This window comes from Macaca thibetana, chromosome 16, assembly GCF_024542745.1.
Source record: "Macaca thibetana thibetana isolate TM-01 chromosome 16, ASM2454274v1, whole genome shotgun sequence".
Lineage (NCBI taxonomy): Eukaryota > Metazoa > Chordata > Mammalia > Primates > Cercopithecidae > Macaca > Macaca thibetana.
In genome coordinates, this window is record NC_065593.1 from 59,482,151 (window position 1) to 59,507,709 (window position 25,559).

Here is a 25,559-nt window from a genome sequence, read left to right on the forward strand (position 1 = left end):
AGAGTTTCACTATGTTGGCCAGGCTGGTCTCAAACCCCTGATCTCCCACCTTGGCCTCTCAAAGTGCTGGGATTACAGGCATGAGCCACCATGTCTGGGCCAGAGGAGTATTTTTTTAAGTGAATCATCTCCAAAGACCATGAAGACATGTGCTCTGCAAATATGACACAGGATGTAACGCTTATGAGCAAAGCTCTGAAGGCACATGCCCAAATCAGAAGCCCGGTCCACCATCCTGTGTGACTGTGGGCAGGTTACCTGGCTTCTCTGGGCCTCAATGACCTCTTCTGGACACGGGGATGAAGACAACACTAGCCAGCCGGGCACGGTGGCTCACGCCTGTAATCCCAGCACTTTGGGAGGCTGAGGCGGGCGGATCACAAGGTCAGGAGATCAAGACCATCCTGGCTAACAAGGTGAAAGCCCATCTCTACTAAAAAATACAAAAAATTAGCCGGGCGTGGTGGCGGGCACCTGTAGTCCCAGCTACTCGGGAGGCTGAGGCAGGAGAATGGCGTGAACCCGGGAGGCGGAGCTTGCAGTGAGCTGAGATCGCGCCACTGTACCTCCAGCCTGGGCGACAGAGCGAGACTCCATCTCAAAAAAAAAAAAAAAAAGATAGCACTAGCCTCGGGGGCCAGGTTGGGGATGAATAAAACCCTGACAAGTACCAGCTGTGGCCCACACAGGAGGTATACAGTTCAGTCAGCCTCCTGTTTCATGGCTAGTTCATGAATGTCTCCTCTCAGTGCCTGGGGACACGCCCTAGTCCCCCATGTTCTGCCATCTAGGACTTGGCAGGGAGCATACATTTAATCACAGTAACAGAGACCCCTGCCTCTCTGCAAACACCGGCCACACTCCTGCGATGTCGACCCTGCAGCGCTCGGAAGGCTCCCAGGTGAGGCCTAAGACGCAGGGCCCGGGACCCGGCCCTTACATTTTACCTGCAGCTCTGAACAGGACGGCCTCCACAGAAACCTGTCTTCTTCAGCCTCTGGAAGCCCTGACAATACGTTTTTCACGAAATTCTATGCGCACCTGTTTTTGTTTTGTTCTGAGATGGAGTCTCTCTCTGTCGCCCAGGCTGGAGTACAGTAGCGGGATCTCGGCTCACTGCTACCTCTGCCTCCTGGGTTCAAGCAATTCTCCCAGCCTCCCGTGTAGCTGGGATTATAAGTGCTCACCACCACACCTGGCTAGTTTTGTTTTTGTTTTTGTTGTTGTTTTTTTTTTTTTTATTTTTTAGTAGAGACGGGGTTTCACCATGTTGGCCAGGCTGATCTTGAACTCCTGACCTCAGGTGATCTGCCCGCCTTGGCCTCCCAAAGTGCCAGGCGTAAGCCACCACATCTGGCCTCACCGGTCTCTTTTTGTTTCCTAAAATACAATTCCCCTGAGAGCAGGGACTGACCCTCATTCACTGTGTGTCCCCAGCACTGAGGACAGTGTGGCAGTGACCACCAGGGAAATGAAGCCATAACGTGACCCCTCAGAGGGCTGGGGGCCACCGCTCCCCATTCCACAGGGAGGGACGAGGAAGGCCAGATGGGAACGAGAACCGTTTAAATCAGAGGCAGAGCCAGCACTGGCCGAAGGGCCGTCCAGTATCACAGCCCAGAGATGTCACATTCACCACGGGAGGCAGGCACAGGAAGGACCTGAGGCAGCTGCTAACCCCTAAGGCAGCCCAGCGCACACCCACCTGCAGGCCCACGAGGACCAGGGCGACGCCCTGCTTCTGGAAGTCCTGGAGGAGCTCGCCAAGCCCCAGCACCACGGTGTAGTCGATGCTGCAGACATGGGTGCACTCCAGGACCAGGCAGCGTGGCGGGGAGACTGGGGAGACAGGTCCGAGCCAGGTCATGCCACGCAGAGCAGCCCAAAGCCGCTCCGCAGAGGCCAAAGGAGGCTCTGGCCGGGGGAGGGGACAGAGAGGCCAGAGTGCTCCATCTCGTGGGGACTGAGTCACCCAGTTGGGGGATTCGGGTGACAGGACCAGACACGCAACTGTTTGATGACAGCAGCAGCTGTTTCCCTCCTAGCACTCACAGGCCCTTGGCTCCCCTAAAATCAACCCCCCAGAAACAGGAAGGGGACTTTAGGGGCAGGGAAGGAGCGATATGTGGGGAGCACCACGCTTGCTGCAGCGGTCACTGGCTGAGGCCCACAGGGGACAGTCCTGCCCACTCGGAGACGCCTGAATCCTTGTGGACTAGAGAGTGTCGGGGACAGGGCCTTGGGGTCCTGAACAGCTGGGAGTGGGGAGCAGAGGACAGGGGAGCGACCTCAGACCACCTTGGCCCCCGCCCATGCACCTTCCAGGGCCCGGCTTAGGATCTCCTCCCGCAGAGCCTCCATGGCGGGGAACGACAGGCCGCTGGCTGGCTGCAGGACCAGAACCGGCCCCTCTGACACCTGCAGGGACGAGTGAGTCCTGGAAACCGGGCAGCCTCCACCGGGCTTGGCCTGTCCCAAGCAGGAAGCCCCAAGCCAACCTAGCACGCTGGAGGGAACTGGGAGTGGGGTGCTAAGGGGAGACCCCCACGGCCCCCACACAGTGGGAGAACACCATGCTTTATAGCAGGGTGGTTGCCCGCCTGCCAGCAAGCGGTCCCCTTCAGCAGCGCCCACGACCACCATCACCCCAGACCCTCAACACATAAGACCGTGCCCAGGAGTCCTGCCCCCAGCGCACTCCCCACTCAGGCCACGGCAGGGTACCTTGGTCTCGGGCCTGGCTGCGGAGTGCAGGAGCATGAGCAGAGACACCAGGGCCCCGGCCAGGATGCCATACTGCACCTCCCAGAAGCACAGCAGGAAGGTCACGCACAGGGGCAGCAGGTCCAGTCCTAGGAGAAGGGTGCTGCTGAGGGACACCTGGCAGCCGCCCAAGCCCCCAACATGGCCCTGCTGACCAGTGGGAGCTTTCTGCCCCCCACGTATGAGTAAAGGTGCTCATGGACCCAAAGCAGCCCCCGAGGGGACTCCGGAGGACTTGGGGACAGCAGCTGCTGACCAGGCCAGGCTTCAAGTCGAAGGAAGGAAATGCCCGCCTCATCCGAGCTGAGCGCAGCTGAGACCTGCCCGCTCGGTCCCTCCTCATCCGAGCTGAGCACAGCTGAGACCTGCCCGCTCAGTCCCTGGCCTCCCACCTCAGGGAGGGAAGTGGCAGCGGCTTGTCAGGGCACAGATCTGGCCTGAGGAGTGGGGCAGGGACCACGTGAACTCTTGAGACCTGGCCAAGAAGGTGCCCTGGGGACAAAGGGCATGGGCTCAGGCCTGGCGGGGATTCCACCTCACATAGGTCAGGCCCGCCCCACCCTGGCTAAGCCTCGGTTTCTAGCGGTAGCGACCATCCCATTCCACGTGGGCATATTAACATGTTTCAGGGCTGTTCTAAAGCCCCAGCGCACTGACATGCGAAAGGCCCTGGCATGCGGCAGGCATGCAAGAAAATTATCCATCCTTTCACCTGGCAACTTGCTGGGGCTGACCAGAAAATGCCAAGTCAGCTAGGTGAACCCACTCCGTGCTTCCTCCACAAACAAAAGAAAACAACATGTGTTAAGTTAAAGGAACTGGCAGTCAGGGCCTGAGTGCAAGGCTGTTCCACTGCCCCTGCTGGTCACCAGGCACATCTCCCGTCCCTCCCCCAGCTGGGCCGGTGGCTAGAGGCAGCAGGGAGGGTGGGAATGAGGGCAGGGGGATCAGGAGGAGACCCTCCCTGGGTCAGTGCCCCCCCTCAGGACCCCAGGTGTCAGGACAAGGAGCTCCAGCTCTTCCCACTGAGCCTCTGGACCATCTCTGGGGCCATCTCCTGGCCATCCACTCCTCTGTTCCGGGACTGCCTTAACTTCCCAGCCCCAGCCCCGCAGCAGTGGCTGCAGGAAAATGGTGTAGCACAAATGACATTCTCCACGTTCAGACACCGCATCACAGTGCTCTCCCCGTAGGACAAGAACGTACTCTTAACGCGCCAGAGCGTCCTGAAGATCTTGGTGTCGAACAGCGGGGCCACGGCCATGATGATGATGGCGGCCAGGGCGGACTTGGGGATGTAGTAGAAGAGTGAAGTCAGGTAGTCCAGAGACAGCAGCACCAGCACTCCTGCGGGGAGCGGGAACACGGGTGACCTCGGGGGCACAGGGTCCCCCCAGCACGCAGCATAGCAGCCTCCTGTTCAGCGGAGCCCACTGGGGACGGGGCAGGGGTAGGGCGACGAGTGCCAAGACCCCCAGCCCCTGCTCAGTCTCCTGTGGTCCCCCTACTCCTTTGAGGCCCCCCAAGTCCCTGTGCAGTCCCGGGGCACGCGGCCCATGAGCCAAAGGGACGGGACGTCTCTTGGGCCCCCTCCTGCCTTTCTCCCACTCTCAGGGCTGGGGGCACAAGGGGAAGATGGAGGGCCTCACCCGTCACCAGGCCCCCTGCCGGGGTGCACACCCCCGACTGAGAGTTCACGGCTGTCCTGGAAGGCAACACAGAGACCGTCAGTCACCAGAGGCCGGGAAAGGGGAGACCTCAGCCCACACCCTGTGGCCGTTCTTCCGAGGGGACGTCAGCTCCCAGCACAGCTTAGGAAGCAGGCGGGGACTGCAAGAGGGGCAAGGCAAAGAGACTTAGGGTGCAGTCACAGAGCGCTGTGCTCAGGCCACCCTGACTATAGGAAGCAGTTCAGGAACCACACGTCCTCTCGGGTTCCTGCCCCCATCCATGTGGGGGCCCCACACCCTGCAGGGCGAGCGTCAGCAGCTGGGGGACTGGGCACTGCCAAGCGGTGCCGCCTTCTCTCCTTTAAGCCACAGATCACCCCCATCCTGTTGTCCTGACTGAGGAGGGGCCCTAGGGCGTCTGGGCTAAGCCTCACGCCTGGCTTCTTCAGGGCAGAGCTGCAGCCCTTCCTGTCTCCACGTCCTTTTAGGAATTGACTCTGGCACCAGGAGCTAGAAGGGCTTTGGCGTGCTGGGAACTTTCCAGTATTTGTTTTAGAGACGGAGTCTTGCTGTGTTGCCCAGGCTGGAGCGCAGCATTGCAGTCACAACTCACTGCAGCCTCAACCCGCTGGGCTCAAGCGATTCTCCCGCTTCCGCCTCCAGAGTAAATGGGATAACAAGGGTATACCACAATGCCCAGTGGAAGTTTCTAGTATTAAACTGCAGGACCATCTATGAGAGTAAAGAAACAGAGGACACCCTGGAGGACAGCAGGGTGACCCCCAGCCCTGCCCCTCCACGGAGAGTTCACAGCGGAGGACGGGGCGCCAGGGTCAGGGCAGGCAGACTCCTCGTCAGGATAACAACGTAAAGGCAACGTGGGCAAACAGAAGTGGAAGACACGTCACTCACCGTCCAAAGCTGCCTGTGACTGGGTAGGAGGAGACGAAGGAGCCCAACACATTGGTGAGACCTGGGGAGGAGGCAAGACAGGCTGATCGGGGAGGGCAGGCACACAGGACGGAGGGAAAGGAGATGGGGAGGGGATAAAAACCCAGAAGGGAGGCGGGAAGGCAGGGCTCGGGAGAATTATCCTGGGGGCCTGAGCCTGTGCACTCTGTCAGGGAAGAAAACAGGCCACAATCTTGCAGATGTAGAGCCTAGCCTTTTTTTTTTCTTTTTGAGACAGAGTCTGGCTCTGTTGCCCAAGCTGGAGTGCAGTAGCACGATCTCAGCTCACTGCAGCCTCCACCTCCCAGTTCAAGCGATTCTCCTGCCTCGGCTTCCCGAGTAGCTGGGATTACAGGCACGTACCAGCACGCCCGGCTTATTTGTGTATTTTTAGTAGAGACAGAGTTTTGCCATGTTGGCCAGGCTGGTCTCAAACGCCTGACCTCAGGTGATAAATCCACCTCAGTCTCCCAAAGTGCTGGGATTACAGGTGTGAGCCACCACGCCCAGCCAGATCCTAGCTTTCAAACACTTCTCACCCGGCCTTTCCTGTGTGACTAGGACATGCCTTCCCCACGCAGAACAGAGGGGAGCATCTCAACGCCCAGGAGGGGGTGACAGCTGAGACGAAAGCGCCCGTAAGACAAACCCTACGTGCTCGGGAGGTCAGTGGCTGCCCACAGTTCTCCACCCAGTTCCTTTCAAACCCAGCACTCCTTCTCACGAGACGACAGCCACAGTGAGGCCAAGGTCATGGCTGGTATGCTGCCTCCCCAGGTGATGCTGGCTGCCGACAACAGACAAAGCCCACGCCTGCAGCATCGTTGAGGCCCAAGAACGGGGATCACTGCTCAGGTTGACCCCACGCTCCCACCAGCATCTGTCTCACCTGGAGGCACCACTAAAACCAGAATCCCTCCTGCTCACTAAGACCCACAGTGGGTTCTCAGGTCTCAAAGGTGCAGGGCCTGCTCTCAAGGTAGCTTGGGCTGGGGCCAACTCAGTATCAGGGCATCCCGGGTGACATGGCCCAGCTCACAGCCCTGAGAGAGAGGGGACAGGGCAAGGAAATGCAGGCGTGGGAGGTCTCAGCAGAGGCCTGCGGTGACGGCAGGCTGCACGGGATCATCCTCACTCTGCAACAGCTTGGGCTGGGGACCCAATTCTGTGAGCCAAAGCTGACCAGGGCGATCCCTCCCAGCTTGGCCTTTATGGGCTCACATCAGCCAGCTTCTTGCTGTGCGGCTGCTGACGCCTACCTGGCCTATCTGAGATCAAGGAATCCCATGGCTGTCACAGTAACCTTGACCTTCGCTCTGTCTGCGTTGTATCCCTGGAACTCAGCGTGCCATCAGAATAGTTCTGTGGTATTTTTAAAGTAATGGGAATAGGGCCAGGGGCTGTGACTCAGGCCTGTAATCCTAGCACTTTGGGAGGCCAAAGCGGGCGGATCACCTGAGGTCAACAGCTCGAGACCAGCCTGGCCAACATGGCGAAACCCCGTCCTACTAAAAATACAAAAATCAGTCGGGCTTGGGGGCAGGCGCCTGTAATCCCAGCTACTCAGGAGGGTGAGGCAGGAGAACTGCTTGAACCCAGGAGACGGAGGTTGCAGAGAGCCGAGACCGTGCCACTGCACTCCAGCCTGGGCGACACAGCAAGACTCCGTCTCAAATAACAATTATAATAAGTAAAGTAATGGGAATGGGATGCTCTGGGAAATCGCATTTGGAAGATTTACTGGGAGGTTTCGGGGAGGCTGTGGATTTTCTCGGCCTGAGAGTGTGTGAGTCCTAGGAAGCCCGAGCTCCTCCACTCAACTAGACAGTGCCTTGCTCTCCATGGCTCAGAGAGGAGCCCAGGCAACGTCCCTTTGTGACCCAACCTGGGTCACTCACTTTGCTGTCAAGAAGCCAAATGGCTCTCATGAAATTGTCAGGGTGGACACCCCTTGGGAAGAAGCTCATGGTGCTTCCTGGGTTACCCTGCGCCAGTCTCATGAGGGGCGAGAAGGAAAGGCAGGAAGGCCTGGGTCCCACGATTCAGTCACGATAACTGAATTTAAGATTCATACTGGGCCGGGTGCGGTGGCGGGCACCTGTAATCCCAGCACTTTGGGAGGCTGAGGCGGGCGGATCACGATGTCAGGAGTTTGAGACCAGCCTGGCCAATATGGTGAAACCCCAACCCTACTAAAAATACAAAAAGTAGCCAGGCATGGTGGCACGCGCCTGTAGTCTCAGCTACTCAGGAGGCTGAGGCGGGAGAATCGGATGAACCCAGAAGGCAGAGGTTGCAGTGAGCTGAGATTGCACCACTGCCCTCTAGCCTGGGCGACAAAGCAAGATTCAGTCTCACACACACAAAAATATATATATATTCACACTGTGGTCTCAAAATATACCACTAAGAAGTCAGCCTGCAGAGATATAACAAGAGGAAACTAAACGGTGAAAGCGGGCATGACCCCCATCCACAGGCATGCAACTTGGAGCCCCCGAGTCTTCATGAATCCACCTGCCCCTGCCTGGAGGGAGGCACAAGGCAGGGTGCGGGTACAATCAGAAGACTCCTCTGGACTCCCCCGGCCACAGCCTTCAGCTCTCGACCCTGTCCCTGGGCGCTCCCTCCTTGAGGTGGGACATTCCAGGTGTTCCTGGATCTAGACCAAGGCTACGGACCTCAGGGTTGGGTACACAGCACAGGTGCTCAGCAAGTGGTAGGACAGATAACAGATGTCAGCTCCTTATTCTTAGGGGTTAAACTGAGCAGTGTGGAGGTCTGGGAACGAGTTCTTATTAATATTCCAGAAGAGCCAGGAGCGGTAGCTTATGCCTGTAACCTCAGCACTTTGGGAGGCCGAGGCAGGCAGATCACCTGAGGTCAGGAGTTCGAGACCAGCCTGGCCAACATGGTAAAACCCCGTCTCTACTAAAAATACAAAAATTAGCCAGGCATGGTGGCACACGCCTGTAATCCCAGCTACTCAGGAGGCTGAGGCAGGAGAATCGCTTGAATCTGGGAGGCGGAGGTTGTAGTGAGCCGAGATCGCGCCACTGCACTCCTACCTGGGCAACAGAGCGAGACTCCGTCTCAAAAACCCAAAACAAAACAAAATATTCCAGAAGAGCCCATCTGGGGCCACCTCTGCCCTCCCAGTTCATCACCACCATCACGGTCTTCCTATGACGCAGGAGACACAGAGGGGCAGCCCCGGGTCCCTGGAGGCCCACAGGGGTTCTTCCCCACAGCTGGGGTCTTACCAATGGCCAGCAGCTCCTGGTTGGCATCGATGCGGTAATTATTCTGAGACGCTAAAGGCAACCAACAGTAAAGACATGGTCACTGATATTCAACATCACTCAAAAAGTATTCACAAAATGTAAAACAGATTATGAATTTCTACGTATGGCAATAAGTTTTGTAAATGTAACTATACGAATACACATCTAAAATATTCACATATATGTGCATGTAAACATGTGCTTGAATGTATCACAGAGTGCAAAGAGGTACAGTACCATGTAATCAGGCCAGGTACGGTGGCTCACAGCTGTAATAGCAGCACTTTTGGGAGACCAAGGCAGGAGGATCGCTCGAGCCCAGGAGTTCGAGACCAGCCTGGGCAACATGGCAAAACCCCATCTCTACAAAAAAATACAAAAATTAGCCAGGCATGGTGGTGTGTGCCTATAGTCCCAGATATTCAGGACGCTGAGGTGGGAGGATGGTTTGAGACTAGGAGGTTGAGGCTGCAGTGAGATGAGATCGTGCCACTGCACTCCAGTCCGGGCGACAGAGACCCTGTCTCAAACAACAAGAAGAAAACACGTAAACAGTAGTTAATTGTGGTAGTAAAACAGATTACGGGTGATTTGTCTCTTCTTTACTCATTTCTGCAATTTTAACATTTTCTACAATGAATGTATATTAATAAACATAGCCATTATTAACAATTATATTAAAACTTTCAATTAAACAGATAATACAGGATCTTGTTCTGCAGCCCAGGCTGGAGTGCAGTGGCACTATCACAGCTCAATGCCACCTCGACCTCCTGGGCTCAAGTGATCCTCCTGCCTTAGGATCCCGAGCAGCTGGTACCACAGGTGTGCTCCAGGCCCGGCTAATTTTTTTTTTTTTTTTTTTTTTTTTGAGACGGAGTCTTGCTCTGTGCCCCAGGCTGGAGTGCAGTGGCGCGATCTCGGCTCACTGCAAGCTCCGCCCTCCCGGGTTCACGCCATTCTCCTGCCTCAGCCTCCCGAGTAGCTGGGACTACAGGCGCCCGCCACCTCGTCTGGCTAATTTTCGTGTATTTTTAGTAGAGACGGGGTTTCACCGTGTTAGCCAGGATGGTCTCGATCTCCTGACCTCGTGATCCGCCCGTCTCGGCCTCCCAAAGTGCTGGGATTACAGGCTTGAGCCACCGCGCCCAGCCTAATTTTATTTTTAATAGAAACGAGGTCTCATTATGTTGCCTAGGTGGGTTTCAAACTCCTGAGCTCAAGCGATCCTCCTGCCTAGGCCTCCCAAAGTGTTGGGATTACAACACTTTTTATAATAAGAAAAACATTTTATTTTATTATTATTATTTTTTTAGATGGAGTCTTGCTCTGTCACCCAGGCTGGAATGCAGTGGAGTGATCTTGGCTCATCGTAACCTCTGCCTCCCAGGTTCAAGAGATACTCCTGCCTCAGCCTCCAGAGTAGCTGGGACTACAGGCGCCCGCCACTACGCCCGGCTAATTTTTTTGTATTTTTAGTAGAGACGGGGTTTCACCGTGTTAGCCAGGATGGTCTTGATCTCCTGACCTCGTGATCCGCCCGCCTCAGCCTCCCAAAGTGCTAGGATTACAGGCGTGAGCCACCGCGCCCGGTCAAAACTTTCAACTAAACAGATAATACAGGATCTTGTTCTGCTGCCCAGGCTGGAGTGCAGTGGCACTATCACAGCTCAATGCCACCTCAACCTCCTGGGCTCAAGTGATCCTCCTGCCTCAGTCTCCCAAGCAGCTGGTACCACAGGTGTGCTCCATGCCCGGCTAATTTTTATTTTTAATAGAAACAAGATCTCATTATGTTGCCTAGGTGGGTTTCAAACTCCTGAACTCAAGCGAGCCTCCCGTCTTGGCCTCCCAAAGTGTTGGGATTACAGGCGTGAGCCACCATGCCTGGCCCAAAGATAATACTTAAAACTCATCACTTCCTAATGTATTTGGCATTTGGCTACTGCTGATGAGGTTATTTGCACCCACTGTATCTACATGGTGGAGATGCCATAGAATATGGTTGTTCATGTAGATCTCAACCCAGCTCCATGTGCAAACTCCCCGTTCAGCGATGTGACCTCAAAATCAGACAGTAGCATTTACACCATCGACATCGGCAAGGGCCACGAAGCAAAACCTTTTCTTTCCACGAACCTTTTCTTTGGTGAGTGTTGGTTACGACACTCACCAACACACCATGGGGTGGGAGGGCGATGTCTCGTTATAGATCCAGTTTTATCATATGTACATAATACGTATATATCTATCATGAGCATGTATTACGAATTCAAATTTCTAACACTAGTAACCGATAAAAGCAAGCTAGAAAGCAGGCAGGCCTAGCCCAGCCGGCGCACTGGGAGGCCTGGGGCGTGGGTGACAGGTGTCTTACCGAAGGCTTTGGCCACCGCAACGCTCTCCAGGAGGCCCATCAGGGGCACCACGGCCAGCCCAGCCCCCATGTCCTGAGAGAGGAGAGAGGGATGGTGAGTGGCCTTCCTAAGGTGTAGGACCCAGCAGTGTCCCATGAAGGCAGCAAGGAGCCACACCTCCCCACAGGTAACAGGAGCAAGTGCTTGTCAGCTGCAGGAGGCGCCTCCTTGTCTGAAGAGGCACCAGGTGCTGGGAGGAACACAGCAAATTCATCCTCAGCTGGAGTCCAAAACAGGAGAAGCACCCCGGAACACAAACGTGACATCCCTGAGCTCACTGAGCCTGCGTCCGACCTGGGATTCTTTAATGACGGAGATGTCCCTTCCTGAGGACTCAGCTGTCCCAACTGACCTCAGACCCCCTGGCACCCAGCAGACGCATCAGGGTAGGGGCCAGGCCACGGGCCACTGCAGCCTCGGCCACGCCATCCTGGCTCCCGGCTCTGCCCACCTGCACCATCTCGGTGAAGGAGATCGTCCCATTGGCTGTGGTCACTGAGAAGGGCGGGGTTCGGACTGGAGGGAGCCCCTCAGCTGTCTCCCCTGTTAGGATGAAAGGCTGGTATCCAGTCACCTCGAAGGAGTATGCAACCAGGGCCGCGAAGGAGACCACCAGGGCGTTGCGAGCTAGGAGAGAAGGAGAGGTGCGTCCAGGACCCTGCTCCTGGCAAGCGTGGGGTAGCGCGGCTGCCTCCAGATTATTGGGGCAGACACCCCAGCGGCAGAAGAGGTCCCCGCTGGGCCACAGTCCTCACTCTGCACTCTGGGAAACATAGCACAGGCACAAGTGCTATGTGGCAGCATGAGCAGGTGGGATGGCAGAGCTGCACGCTGCAGACAGGTGCACATGCCACCTGCTGCCAAGCTCCAGGTGACTGGATGTCGTGCACCCTGGCAAAGACTCTCTGAAATCAGGTGCCCAGGGCACATCCACCTCAAAGCACAAGGGAGGAAGAAGCCAGATGTACCCCCCTTCCCCAAACAATGGCCTCCAAGATGCGGGACAGTGGGCATGATGGCCACTAAGACACGGGACAGCGGGCATGACGGCCACCGGGAAACGAGGGAGGTGAGTCTGTCACTGCCCCGCCGGCTGCCTGTGGTTTCCCTGATGGTCCCTATGTGCATGGAGGGGACCCCCGAGCAGAACCCAGGGGTCTCCCTGAGTTCAGGGGGCAATGCTGGGAGGGAGTCTGAGGAGGCCTGCGGCTGGAGCTGACAGCAAGGTCACAGGAGCAGAGAAGGCGGCCAGAGACAGAGCTCAGAGATCTGCAGAGGTGCCCTCAGGTGTGCAGCAGAGAACTGGCTGAAGCAAAGTGGGGCGAAAAAGACCCAAATCCACAGTGGGGAAGAGGGTTACAAGGGACAATCCCAGGGACTCACACCAGAGTGAAAAACCCTCATAATCCATGGAGCATCACGGACTCCTGAGGGTTTTACCTCAGCAGTGGAGAAGATTAGCCCAAGGCCTGGGGTTGGCAAATTTTTTCTGTAAAGGACTAAATACTAAAAACCTTCTGCTTTGTGGGCCATAAAGTCTCTGGTGCAACTACTCAAGTCTGTTATTACTGCATAAAAGTTGACATTGACAAAGTAAATGAATGGGAGTGACTTTCCAATAAAACTTTATTTACAAAGTCAAGTGGTGGGCCAGATTAGGCTTGCCCTAGAATTAACACGGCTCTGGTCCAGCTCACAAAGCTTAAAAGTAAGATCCTAAATGGATCAAACTGTCCTAAGTAACTTAACTATATCCCAGAACAAAGCTCAAGAAGATTTATAGAATACAAAAATATCCAGCATGCAATAACCTCAAACTCACCAAGTCTAGCATCCATGCAAACAAAAATTACTAGGCATACAAAGAAGCAGGAAAATATGGCTGGGTGCAGTGGCCCATGCCTGTAATCCCAACACTTTGGGAGGCCAAGACAGGAGGATCGCTTGGGCCCAGGAGTTTGAGGACAGTCTGAGCAAATTAGTGAGACACTATCTGTACAAAAAATAAAAAATTAGTTGAGCACGGTGGCATACGCCTGTAGTCTCAGCTACTTGGGGGACTGAGGTGGGATGATCACTTGAGCCTGGGAGGTTGAGGCTGCAGTGAACCATGATCATGCCACTGTACTCTAGCCCAGGTGACACAGTGAGACCCTGTCTCAAAAAATAAAAATGAAAATGAAAAAAAGACCCAAAAGTAACATAGTTAAAGATGACAGAATTAACCAGACATTAAAAGAGGAACTGTAACCAAATGTAATGTGAAAGGATATTAAAAGAATTAAAATAGGCCGGGCGCGGTGGCTCAAGCCTGTAATCCCAGCACTTTGGGAGGCCGAGACGGGTGAATCACGAGGTCAGGAGATCGAGACCATCCTGGCTAACACGGTGAAACCTCGTCTCTACTAAAAAATATAAAAAACTAGCCGGGCGAGGTGGCGGGCGCCTGTAGTCCCAGCTACTCGGGAGGCTGAGGCAGGAGAATGGCGTGAACCCGGGAGGCAGAGCTTGCAGTGAGCCGAGATCCGGCCACTGCACTCCAGCCTGGGTGACAGAGCAAGACTCCGTCTCAAAAAAAAAAAAGAATTAAAATAGTTAATAGGACATTAAAAGAATAACTGTAACCAAATTCCATATACTTAAAAAACAAAAAAAGAGAGGAAAGATTGCAACTGTTAAGATGTACAAAATACATTTTAAAAGATTCAAATTGAGGCTGGGCATGGTAGCTCACGCCCGTAATCCCAGCAGTTTCGGAGGCTGAGGCAGGTGGATCACCTGAGGTCAGGAATTCGAGACTGGCCCAGCCAACAAGGTGAAGCTCCGTCTCTACTAAAGATACAAAAAATTAGCCAGGCGTGGTGGCGGGTGCCTGTAATCCCAGCTACTTGGGAGGCTGAGGCAGGAGAATGACTTGAACCCGGGAGGCAGAGGTTGCAGTGAGCCGAGATTGCGCCATTGCACTCCAGCCTGGGCGACAGAGCGAAATTCCATCTTAAAAAAAAAAAAGAAAGAAAGAAAAGAAAAGAAAAAGAAAAAAAAGATTCAAATTGGATTTCTAGCAATGAAAACCACAGTGTCTGAGATGGAAGAAGCACTTGATACAATTAACAACAATGGAGACATTACAGAAAAAAAAAGACTAAAATGTAGCAGTAGAAACTATCCAACAGGAAACACACAATGGAAAAGACTAAAAATCACAAGTGAGCTGTGGGAACAGCTTCAAGGTGCCTGAAATACAGGTATGGGCGTCTGCAAAAATTAGCCGGGCATGGTGGCATGTGCCTGTAATTCCATCTACTTGGGAAGCTGAGACAGGAAAATTGCTTGAACCTAGGAGGCAGAGATTGCAGTGAGCCAAGATCATGCCACTGCACTCCAGCCTGGGTGACACAGCAAGACACCGTCTCAAAATAAAAAAATAATAATAATTTTTTTTTTAAGTATTGAAAAAAAAAAGTCGAGAATTCTATCACCAGCAAAACTATCTTTGAAAAATGAAGGCAAAATAGACTTTCAGACACACAAAAGTCAAAAGTTGAAAGAAGACCAGGAGTAGTGGCTCACACCTGTAATCCCAACACTCTGGAAGCCAAGGTGGGAGGATCCCATGAGCCCAGGAGTTAGAGACCAGCCTGGGCAATGTAGGAAGACACCATCTCTACAAAAAGTAAAAATAAAAAAGTATCCAGGCGTGGTGATGCACATCTATAGTCCCAGCTACTCAGGAGGCTGAGGCAGGAGGATTGCTTGAATCTAGGAGTTTAAGGATGCAGTGAACTGTAATTGCGCCACTGCATTCCAGCCTGGGTGACAGAATCCTGTCTCTTAAAATAAAAAAAAAAAAAAAAGGAAGGAAGAAAGAAAGAAAGAAAAAGCTGAAAGAGTTAATCACCAACAGGCCTGCAACAGAAGAAAAAATAAAGTCCTTCAGGTAGAAGGAAAATGATACCAGATGGAAATCTGGATTTGTACAAAGGAATTAAGAGCACCAGAAACAGTTACTACATGGATAAATATAAAAGACTTTGTTCCTGCAGGGAATGGTAGCTCACGCCTGCAATCTCAGCACTTTGGTTGGCTGAGGCAGGAGCATCACTTGAGGCCCAGAATCGTTGACCAGCCTGAGCAACATAGACCGTTTCTACAAAAAAAAATTTTTTTAATTAGCCAAATGTGGTGATGCATGCCTGTAGACCAAGCTACTCAGGAGGCTGAGGCAGGAGGATTACTTGAGCCCAGGAGTTTGCAGCTTCAGTGATGGATCTTGGCTCACTGCAATCTCTGCCTCCCAGGTTCAAGCGATTCTCCCACCTCAGCCTCCCCAGCAGCTGGGATTACAGGCATGCACCACCATGCCTGGCTAATTTTTTGTATTTTAGGTAGAGATGGGGTTTTGCCATGTTCCCCAGGCTGGTCTTGAACTCCTGAGCTAGACAATCCGCCTCCCTCAGCCTCCCAAAGTGCTAGGATTACAGGTGTGAGCCACTGCACCTGGCCTGCTATAAGGTTCTTATGTCACATGAAGTTGAAGTTTAATGTATACTGTAGCAAGATAAAGATGTTTACCACAACCCTTAAAGCAGCCACTTAGAAACAAAAACTAAATATAGCAGTTACAGCTAATCAGCCAATAAAGGACATAAAATGGAATCATAAAAAATAATCAATAGAGGTAGAAAGAGGGGGAAAAGGGAACAAAGAACAAATGAGACAAAGAGGAAACAAACAGCAATATGGTAGATCTAAAGTCAAACATACCAATAATGACATTAAATATAAATGGCATAACATTCCAATTAAAAGGCAGAGATGATCAGATTAAAAACAAATCCCATCTATATGCTGCCTACAAAACATACCATTAAGCACAAGAACACAAATTAATTAAATACGTTAAAAGTAAAAAGATATGAGGCTGGGTGTGGTGGCCCAGCACTTTGGGAGGCCATGGCAGGTGGATCACTTGAGGCCAAGAATTTGAGACCAGGCTGGCCAACGTGGTGAAACCTCATCACTACTAAAAATACAAAAATTAGCTGGGCTTGGTGGTGCAAGCCTGTAATCCCAGCTACTTGGGAGGCTGAGGCACAAGAATTGCTTGAACCTGGGAGGTGGAGGTTGCAGTGAGCCAAGATCACGCCATTGCACTCCAGCCTGGGCAACAGAGAGAGATTCTGTCTCAAAAAAAAAAAAAAAGTAAAAAGATGGGAAAAGATATACTAATACTAATCAAAAGAAAGCTGGAGTAGCTCTCTGAGTATCAAAGTAGATTTCAGGGCAGAGAATATTGCCCAGAAAAAAAGAGTAACATTCCAAGAGAAAATTATAATTCTGTATGTTTATATACTAAAAAACAGAGCTTCAACATATATGAAACAATAACTGATAACTGAGAAAGGAAAATAGACAAAGTCATAGCTATAGCTGAAGTTATTCAACATTCTTCTTTTAATAAGCAACAGAACAAATAGAAAGAAAATCAGCAAGAATATAGTAGTCTGAGATAACCAATTAGACCTGACATTTACAGAACATTCCACCCAATAATGGCAGAAAACATTATTTCTCAAGTGCACACAGAACATTCACTAAGATAGACCATATTCAGGACCATAATACAACTCTCAATAAAGGAAAACAATTTAAATCACAAAGTATGTTTTCTTATCACAATAGAACTCAATTAGAAATCAATGGCAAAGTACTAATTGGAAAATTCCCAACTATTTGGAAACTAAATAACTCCCATGGTTCAAAGGAAAAATCATATAATCTACTTCTAAATAATCCACAGGTCAAAGGGGAAGTCAAAATGGAAATCAGAAAGTATTTAGAACTGAATGAAAATTGAAAAACAGCATATATATCAAAATTGTGGGATGCAAACGAAGTAGTGCTAGGAGTGAAATTTATAGCATTTAAACAACTATGTTAGAAAAGAAGAAAGGTCTCAAATCAAAGACCTAGGCTTCCACCTTAAGAATCTGAAAAAGAGGCCGGGCACGGTGGCTCATGCCTATAATCCCAGTACTTTGGGAGGCCAAGGTGGGTGGATCACCTGAGGTCAGGAGTTCGAGACCAGCCTGGCCAATATGGTGAAACCCCATTTCTACTAAAAATACAAAAAATTAGCTAGGAATGGTGGCATACGCCGGTAATCCCAGCTACTCAGGAGGCTGAAGCAGGAGAATCACTTGAACCCAGGAGGTGGAGGTTGCAGTGAGCTGAGATTACACCATTGCACTCCAACCTGGGGGCCAAGAGCAAAACTCTGCCTCAAAAAAAAAAAAAAAATTGAAAAAAACATTTTTTTGAAAAAAAAAAATTAACTCAAAATAAATAGAAGAAAGGAAATAATAAAGTCCCAAGCAGAAACCAATGAACTAGAAAACACAAGCAAAAGGGAGATCAATGAAACCAAAAGTTAGTTATTTGAGATGATCACTAAAATTGATACACTTCTAGACAGACCATTCAGAAAAAAAGGCAGATGACTCGGGTGAAATCCTTGTTCTGCCTCTTCCCAGCCATGTGGCCTTGAGAAGTTCTGTTTTATTTTTCATCTTTCAGAGGCTCACTTTCCTCATTGACAAAATGGAGAAAATAAATTCATCCTCAAAGCTGTTGTAAGAATCAAAAGCTTTTTAAGTAGTTTCCCCAGGACAATGCTACACACACTGGGAGAAAGGAGACGGCAGCCCTACACTGTCAACCCTACACTGTCAATGTTTCTCAAGTTTCTGTACATTACAACGTTTTGACATCTTACAAGAATTTTCTGGCTGTGGAGAGACTGCCTTCAGGGTTAGGCAAGTCTTAGAGACAAAAGCAGCCCTAAGTATGTCTCTGATATGCCAGCTAACCCCTCGGGAGCCATCCTTCCTCCACCTGCCTGGCCTGCACCCCAGGAGGCAAGATTTTTCTGCCTTACGCCTGAAGCCCACCAAAATTCCTCCAACTGCCAGTCCTAAGCTGGTCACCTTTCTTCACCTTGCCTTTATCTTGAAAACCTCAATAAAGGCTGTGGCCTAAACCACAGCTTTGGCTTCTCCTCCTGGCCACCCTGGTGTCCTCTGACATGGCCCTACATGGCATGCTGTGCCTCCTGTCTCTAGGACCTGTGAGTACAATAAACTGGTTTTCTTCCTAAGCCTTTCTCAGTCTCCCCTTGTGGTCGCACCTGACTCACCATCTCATAAAGTAATACGAAACAAGTCTCTAAGAAACATGGGGTCTCTAAGCAGTTCCAAAACTTTAGACTTCTTTTTTTTTTTTTTTTTTTTTTTTGAGACGGAGTCTCGCTCTGTTGCCAGGCTGGAGTGCAGTGGTGCAATCTTGGCTCACTATAACCTCTGCCTCCCGGTTCAAGCGATTCTCCTGCCTCAACCTCCTGAGTAGCTGGGATCACAAGCACACGCCACCACATCTGGCTAATTTTTGTATTTTTAGTAGAGACAGGGTTTCGTCATGTTGGCCAAGCCGGTTTCGAACTCCTGACCTCAGGTGATCTGCCTCCCTCAGTGTCCCAAAGTGCCGGGATTACAGGCGTGAGCCACCATGCCCAGCTTCCAAACTCTGACTTCTAAGGTGATCTGGGCATGCGCTGAATAATACAGATTCTGATTCGGACATCTGGGGTGGGGCCTGAGATCCTGCCTTTCCAGTAAGCTCCCAGGAGATGCCTAGTGCCCAGGCTGCTGGTCCCAGGCCACACTCTGAGTCTCAATGTTTAAGACAACGAAGCATAGGCCGGGAGCAGTGGCTGAGGCCTGTAATCTCAGCATTTTGGGAGGCCGAGGTGAGCAGATCACTTGAGGTCAGGAGTTCGAGACCAGCCCGGCCAACATGGTGAAATCCCGTCTCTACTAAAAATACAAAAATTAGCCTGGTAAGATGGTGGTGCACGCCTGTAATCCCAGTTAATTGCGAGGCTAAGGGGGCACAATCGCTTGAAACCAGGAGGCAGGTTGCAGTGAGCCAAGATCATGCCATTGCACTCCAGCCTGGGCAACAGAGTGAGACACCATCTCCAAATAATAATAATAATAATAACAATAATAATAATAATAATAAGGTAACAAAGCGTTTTCACTATTTCACGGACAACTGAACTAAAGCTCAGGAACTTCAGAAGCTACTCTGCAAGTCTAAGCCCAGGCCAGGCTGGGACTGGAAGCTGGACATCTCCACTCTAAACCCAGTGTCCTCTGCACCCTACGAGGCTCTCAGTGTTCACCACGGCCTCAAGTCTGCTGAACAGGATCCAGGGAGAGACCACAGGGAACCGACCAGCCTGGGCAGGAGGAAGTGACTCAAGAACTAAATCCAGCCACCCTCTCTCTCCTATGGCTGTTGGATTTTGCAGCCCCCCAACAGCAAGGCCAAGCTCGGGCTGTTCTGAGCTTAATCTGTCCCCTCAGCTCTGAGAAGGTTCGGAGTCACCTAGACTTCCTGACCTTCCTGGGTGTGCCCTCCTCTCTGGGCCTCCCTGCCCGGTGCTCAGCCAGGGGACCTGTGCCCATCTTGGATGTACTGATATAAGAGGCTTCCACCTCCGCCAGGGCGGTCCTTCACCTGCTGACAGTCCTGCTGCTCCTCCCACAATGCAGCCCTCACCACCCCTTTCTCAGAGGACCCTTGGTTATCTGTGGCTCAGCCTGCAGCCTCCACCCCTGAAGCTGAAGTTGGACCCCAGCAAGTTGCATAATTCAAACAGAGCCTGTTGGTCTCTGTGGAATTTGCTTTCTCTCCCCAGGAATGGCCAGTAGACTGGGTTTCTCCACCTTGGCACCACTGACATTTTGGGCCAGATCACTGTTTGCTGTGGAAGCCTGTGTACTGTCAGGGGTTGAGTGGCATTCCTGGCCTCTCCTCACTAGTTGCCAGCAACTGCCTTGCCCAGTGGTATCCACCAAAAATGTTTCCCAACATTGCCAAATGTCACCAGGGGGCAAAAGTGCTTCAGGGTAAGAACTACCAGAGCTGGCCAGTTCTCAGCTCTGGCTGTGCGTCAGTTCTCAGCTCTGGCTGCATCAGAACCCACCGAGTTTGGTTCGGAGTTTTAAATGTCCCAGAGTTTGGGTCAGGGGCGGTGGCTCATGCCTGTAATCCCAGCACTTTGGGAGGCCGAGGTGGGCAGATCACTTGAGGTCAGGAGTTTGAGACCAGCATGGTCAACATGGTAAAACCCCATCTCTACTAAAAATACAAAAATCAGTCGGGCGTGGTGGCATGCGCCTGTAATCCCAGCTACTCAGGAGGCTGAGGCAGGAGGATCACATGAACCTGGGAGGCGGAGGTTGCAGTGAGCCAAGATCACACCATTGTACTCCAGCCTGGGTGACAGAGCGAAACTCCGTCTCAATCAATCAATCAATCAAATAACATGTCCCAGAGTTTGGTGTGGTGTTTCATATGTCCCAATGCTCAAGTTACACCCAGACCAATGACATGAGACTCTCTAGGAGTGGGAGTCAGGCCTCCCCAAGTGACCCCAACCTGCAGCCAAGGTTGCATACGATGTCAGCCAGAGGTCCCTCACCTGTCGTGGCAGACCAGACCAGCCCGTGGCTGAGCCGCACACCAAGGGGCATCTCAGGGTGGACGGGAGGCATGTGGTCCCGCATCAGCTTCAGCACCAGCAGCAGCAGCATGCAGACCAGCCCCAGGACGGCATCACCTACCCTGTGGACAGGCAGAGGACTGGTCACCACACAGCTTGGCCCAGGCCTCCTGTTGACTCCAGCGTCCTGATGCTGCTTAAGCTGGGAGGCGCCAAGAAGCTCCCAGGGGAGGCCCAATGCCCAGGCTGGCCCCAGACGACAGCGAGTTTCAAGGCTTAAGGGAATAAATCATTTTCAATATTTTCGCTGTTTCACAGACACTTAACTAAAGCTCAGGAACCTTAGCAAGCTACTCTGCAAGACTAAGCACAGGCTAGGCTGAGATGTTTTCTCCTAAGCTATATACATCCCTGTTCTACTTCAAAATTCAATTCAAAATTCAGTGTGCACAGGCTTGTGCAGGACGGGCAGTGGAGAGGCCTGGGTCACGATGGCGGCGGGGTGACGTGCTCACATTTTCACTCCCGAAGCTCTCTGGGACTCAAGTCTGTGGCTCAGGATCTGCTGAGTGACCACAAGGAACGGGACCAGCCTGAGCAGCTCTCTGCAGGTGGCTCTAGAACTAGAACGAGTCTGCCACACCCACAGCCTGCGGGCCATGTGCAGTCTGGGAGAGTTCTGAACGTGGCCCAACACAAATTTGTAAACTTTCTTAAAACATGATGAGCTGGCCGGGCACGGTGGCTCAAGCCTGTAATCCCAGCACTTTGGGAGGCCGAGACGGGCGGATCACGAGTTCAGGAGATCGAGACCATCCTGGCTAACACGGTGAAACCCCGTCTCTACTAATATACAAAAAAAATTAGCCGGGCGAGGTGGCGGGCGCCTGTAGTCCCAGCTACTCGGGAGGCTGAGGCAGGAGAATGGCGTGAACCCGGGAGGCGGGGCTTGCAGTGAGCTGAGATCCGGCCACTGCACTCCAGCCTGGGCGACAGAGCCAGACTCCGTCTCAAAAAAAAAAAAAAAAAAAAAAACATGATGAGTTATTTAGGTGATTCTTTTTTCCAGCTTATCAGCTATCATTAGTGTATTTTATGTGCAGCCCAAGACAGTTCTTCCTGTGTGGCCCAGGGAAGCCAAAAGATTGGACACCCTGCTCTAGACATTCTAGAAGGCTTAAGAATAAACAGTCAGTAAGGCCCCTTTTCCCTCTGACAGTCTGTGATGTTCTCTAACTGGTCAGGCTCCATAATCACTGCTCCCCCATCCGGCCAACCCCTGACCACTGGCGCCTCTGAAGGGTAAGGAACCCACTGGCTTCCAGCTGGGTTCAGCCGCTGGGAAGCTTTGGCAGCAGGTCAGAGGGGAGGGGAAGATGGTCCAGGATCGCCCCCACTCCCTCCAGGCCATAGCACCGGGCAGCCATCTCTACAGCTCCCCCAGATCACTTCCTCCTCCAGTCCCTTCCACCCAGAGAGGTAGAGAGGTATCCCGCCTTCCCGCTGGATGGTCTGGCAGGGAGGTACCCCTCATCGGAGGCTTTTTTTGGAGATGGAGTCTCGCTCTATTACCCAGGCTGGAGTGCAGTAGTGTGATCTCAGCTCACTGCAACCTCCACCCTCCTGGGTTCAAGTGATCCTCCTGCCTCAGCCTCCCGAGTAGCTGGGACTACAGGCGTGCACCACCACATCCAACTAATTTTTGTATTTTTAGTAGAGATGGAGTTTCACCATGTTGACCAGGCTGGTCTTGAACTCCTGACCTAAGGTGATCTGTCTGCCTGGGCTTCCCAAAGTGCTGGGATTATAGGCATGAGCCACTGTGCCCGGGTGCCCGGCCATCAGAGGTTCTTTAAACCACCTGAGGGAAGTGCTTGGGTCTCCTCATCTCTCATCACAGCCTCACCTGCCGTCCCTGCAGCAACTGCGTTCTGTCTGTGTTAGCTGCCCCATGCCCTGTGTCCTCTTCCTTCACAAATCACAACCCAGGAGAGACACGCTGCCTTCTTTTTCTTTACCCAGCCTCTTCCCATTCCTGTCCCCCAAGAAAGCTTTGTGGAGAGAGGAACACTGCCTCTCGGCTCCCCAGAGCAGAGCTTCTTGAATTCTCCCCTGCGCACAGACCATGGGCCTCCTGTTAAAACAGTGGCCCTGACAGGCAGGTCTGAAAATGGCTGAGAGTCTCATTTCTTGCCAGCTCGCAGGTGCTGCTGAGGGGCTGCTCTGGGGACCCCTGTCTGAGCAGCCACCAGCCGTGGAAACTGAGGTGGGGGCTGGCAGAGGAGGTGTGGGAGGAGGAGCTTCCTTATAGGAGGGAGGAACAAAGCCCGGGGTACCTGGTCTCTGCGATCCTGAGGAAGGTGTGGTACACCTGCAGGAAGAACTGCCTGGGGATGTTCTGTAGTCCCAGCAGGTTCTGTCCAAACACAGAGATGCTGATCAGAGGCCCTGCCCCCAAACCAAGGCCATCTGGCCCCAGCTCCCCGCCCACCTGCCCCACAACCCCCATCCCAGACCCTCATTCTCGGGGCCCATCTTAGGGGCTCAGGGGTCCATCTGCCCACTCCCAATGCCCCCTAGGGCAGGAGATCAAAGCTACCCTCGGGGGACACAGTACTTCACAATTACTGGGTCAGTGATATGTTTCTCTAAATTACTTTTCTCATAAAAAACAGTGTAGGTGACCCCATAGCAGGGAGCCCGGTTCTACAGCTTGATGGCCAGGGGCCATAGGCTGCCCAGCCCCGCCCCCCATTGGCTCGAGGCAGCTTGGTGACCAGGCCCCCTGCAATGTAGACCCTTGCTGCCACTGGCTTGAGAATGCCTCCATCACTAGGTGCCCCACCACCCCCCAGCCCTGCCGCTGCGGAATCTTCCCGGTGCACAGATGTGGAAGGCTCCCAGAGGCTTCAAGAAGCTGGGCTGGGGAATCCTCAGCCAGGCAGGAATCTCCCACCATGATGCCAGCTCTCAGGGGTCCTGGGCGGGGGAAGGCACTCCATCCTGTGTTTCAGTTTAGTTTTTTTTCTTTGGCGGGGTGGGGGGGGTCTTGCTTGCTCTGTGGCCCAGGCTGGATTTGAACTCCTGGGCTTCAGTGATCCTCCCACCTCGGCCTCCCACGTAGCTGGGATCTACAGTGCAGGCACAGCTTGTGCTTTATTTAGTTCTTTACGTCGCCTGAGACCCGACAGGAGTCAGAGGGGAAAGTCGAGGCCCCGGCTCCCAGGGTCACAGGCTCAAGGACCCTGCCCTAAAACGGCTGCGCACACGGTGGATGGGGTTAGGACATCCTGGTGGGTGGACTCTGGGACTGCTGGGGTAGGGGCTTCTGTCCTGAGCATGTCAGGGGACGCCCTCCCCCCAGATGGCTGCAGAGTGCCTGGGCAGGGCTGGAGTTGCCAAGTATGAAGGTCTGAACAAGGCACTCTCCACTCTCACTGCGATCCTAAAAAGAACATTCTTGATACCAAAAACGATGTTTCCAGAATAAAGAACCAACCATGCCCTGAAACAGCATTTGCCAAGCTAACCCTGAGAGATGTGTGTAGATAACGTACAAATCACACTCACCCACACCTAAGTTGGTCCCTCCTCTCTAAAATGGAAATAATGACGCACCTACCTCCCAGGGGTGTGCTGAGAATTACACACGGAGAGTGTCTCGCCCAGCGCCTTGCACGTAGCAAGAGTGCAAAAAGTGTCCAATCACACACGCACTCTCACATACGCACACTCTCACATATGCACTCTCACACATTCACACACTCACACTTTCACACACTCACACACACCCTCTCACATACACTCTCACACTCACACTTGCACACACTCACACCCTCTCACATACACTCTCACACTCACACTTTCACACTCACATACACACACTCAACCACACACACATACACACTCTCACATACTCTCACACTCTCACACTCACATTCACACACTCTCACACTCACACTCTCACACACACACACTCACACACACACACACACTCACACACACATTCTCCTGTCCTTGGTCTTCTCATGGTGCCTCCATCAGGGAAGACTGTCTCAGGCTAGCCTGCAGCAGAGCCTGGCAGTGACACAGGGTCAGGAGGCAGCATGTGACCCCAGTCTGTCATGAGGGCCACACAGCCCCATCTGTGGAATTGGGCTTACTTCACACACACCCAACTGAGCACCCCCCTACTGCAAAAGCCCAGTGCTAGGCGGCCATGGCTGGGAGAAGGACAGTTCCTGCCCTCGAAGAACTTACAACCCAGCAAAAAGAGAATAAATTACACCCTCAGCTGATGACTGACTTTAGAGCTTCTTATAGATGTTTTAAAAGGAAATATAAAATGCATGGCATTTAAGAAATATTAAATAGAAACCAGGGGGGAAAAAGGCACAGAACGAAACCATCTAGCTAAATCAGCATGGGTAAATAATTTGCTTGTAGAAATTCTAGCAGCGTGCTCGTGACCGGTGGGGCCTGCTGGATGTGCCCAGTGCAGGGAGAACAGAGCCACGTCACAGAGCCAGCCAAGCACACTGGCACAGAAACTCGGGCAAGAGCAGGGGGATGGAATTACCGGCCCCCAAGTTACCCGCTGTAAAATCCAACCATCACGCAACATCCCTCCCGGGGGGTCATTTATTAACAGGGGACCCGTGAGAGCACCGCGTGCTTCTTAACCCACAGAGGACAACCTGAAACAGCAAGACGTCCACTGACCACAGGGGTCAGGACTGGCCTCGGTCCTGCTCCCGCTATCCCTGAGCCAACAAGCAGCAGCCGAAGAGCAGTGTCCTGGGTGGGCACTGTGCCTACCTTGATCTGTCCAAAGCCGATGGTGACTGTAGCGGCAGAGGTGAAGCCTTTGATGACGGGGCAGGAAATGAAGTCCAGCAGGAACCCT

General features: G+C 52.5%; 2 protein-coding genes across 5 annotated transcripts in view; one reads left to right on the forward strand and one right to left on the reverse strand.

Moving 5' to 3' along the window:
* The window catches only part of EIF4A3 (eukaryotic translation initiation factor 4A3), a 321,735-nt gene that overhangs the window by 190,260 nt on the left and 105,916 nt on the right, over positions 1-25,559 (forward strand). The gene's annotated exons all lie outside the window — the stretch shown is intronic.
* SLC26A11 (solute carrier family 26 member 11) overlaps positions 1-25,559 on the reverse strand; it is a 31,502-nt gene that overhangs the window by 2,837 nt on the left and 3,106 nt on the right. For 3 of the 4 annotated variants that reach the window (XM_050764004.1, XM_050764005.1, XM_050764003.1), the window contains 12 exons: positions 25,472-25,557; positions 22,990-23,069; positions 20,633-20,775; positions 11,537-11,712; positions 11,046-11,118; positions 8,648-8,698; positions 5,346-5,406; positions 4,413-4,468; positions 3,970-4,110; positions 2,725-2,852; positions 2,319-2,418; positions 1,706-1,839 (listed from right to left, as the gene is read on the reverse strand). In XM_050764004.1, coding sequence (XP_050619961.1) covers positions 1,706-1,839; positions 2,319-2,418; positions 2,725-2,852; positions 3,970-4,110; positions 4,413-4,468; positions 5,346-5,406; positions 8,648-8,698; positions 11,046-11,118; positions 11,537-11,712; positions 20,633-20,775; positions 22,990-23,069; positions 25,472-25,557 — 1,229 coding nt within the window. The remainder of the gene's footprint in view (positions 1-1,705; positions 1,840-2,318; positions 2,419-2,724; positions 2,853-3,969; positions 4,111-4,412; positions 4,469-5,345; positions 5,407-8,647; positions 8,699-11,045; positions 11,119-11,536; positions 11,713-20,632; positions 20,776-22,989; positions 23,070-25,471; positions 25,558-25,559) is intronic. The other variant, XM_050764006.1, reaches the window with a different exon arrangement.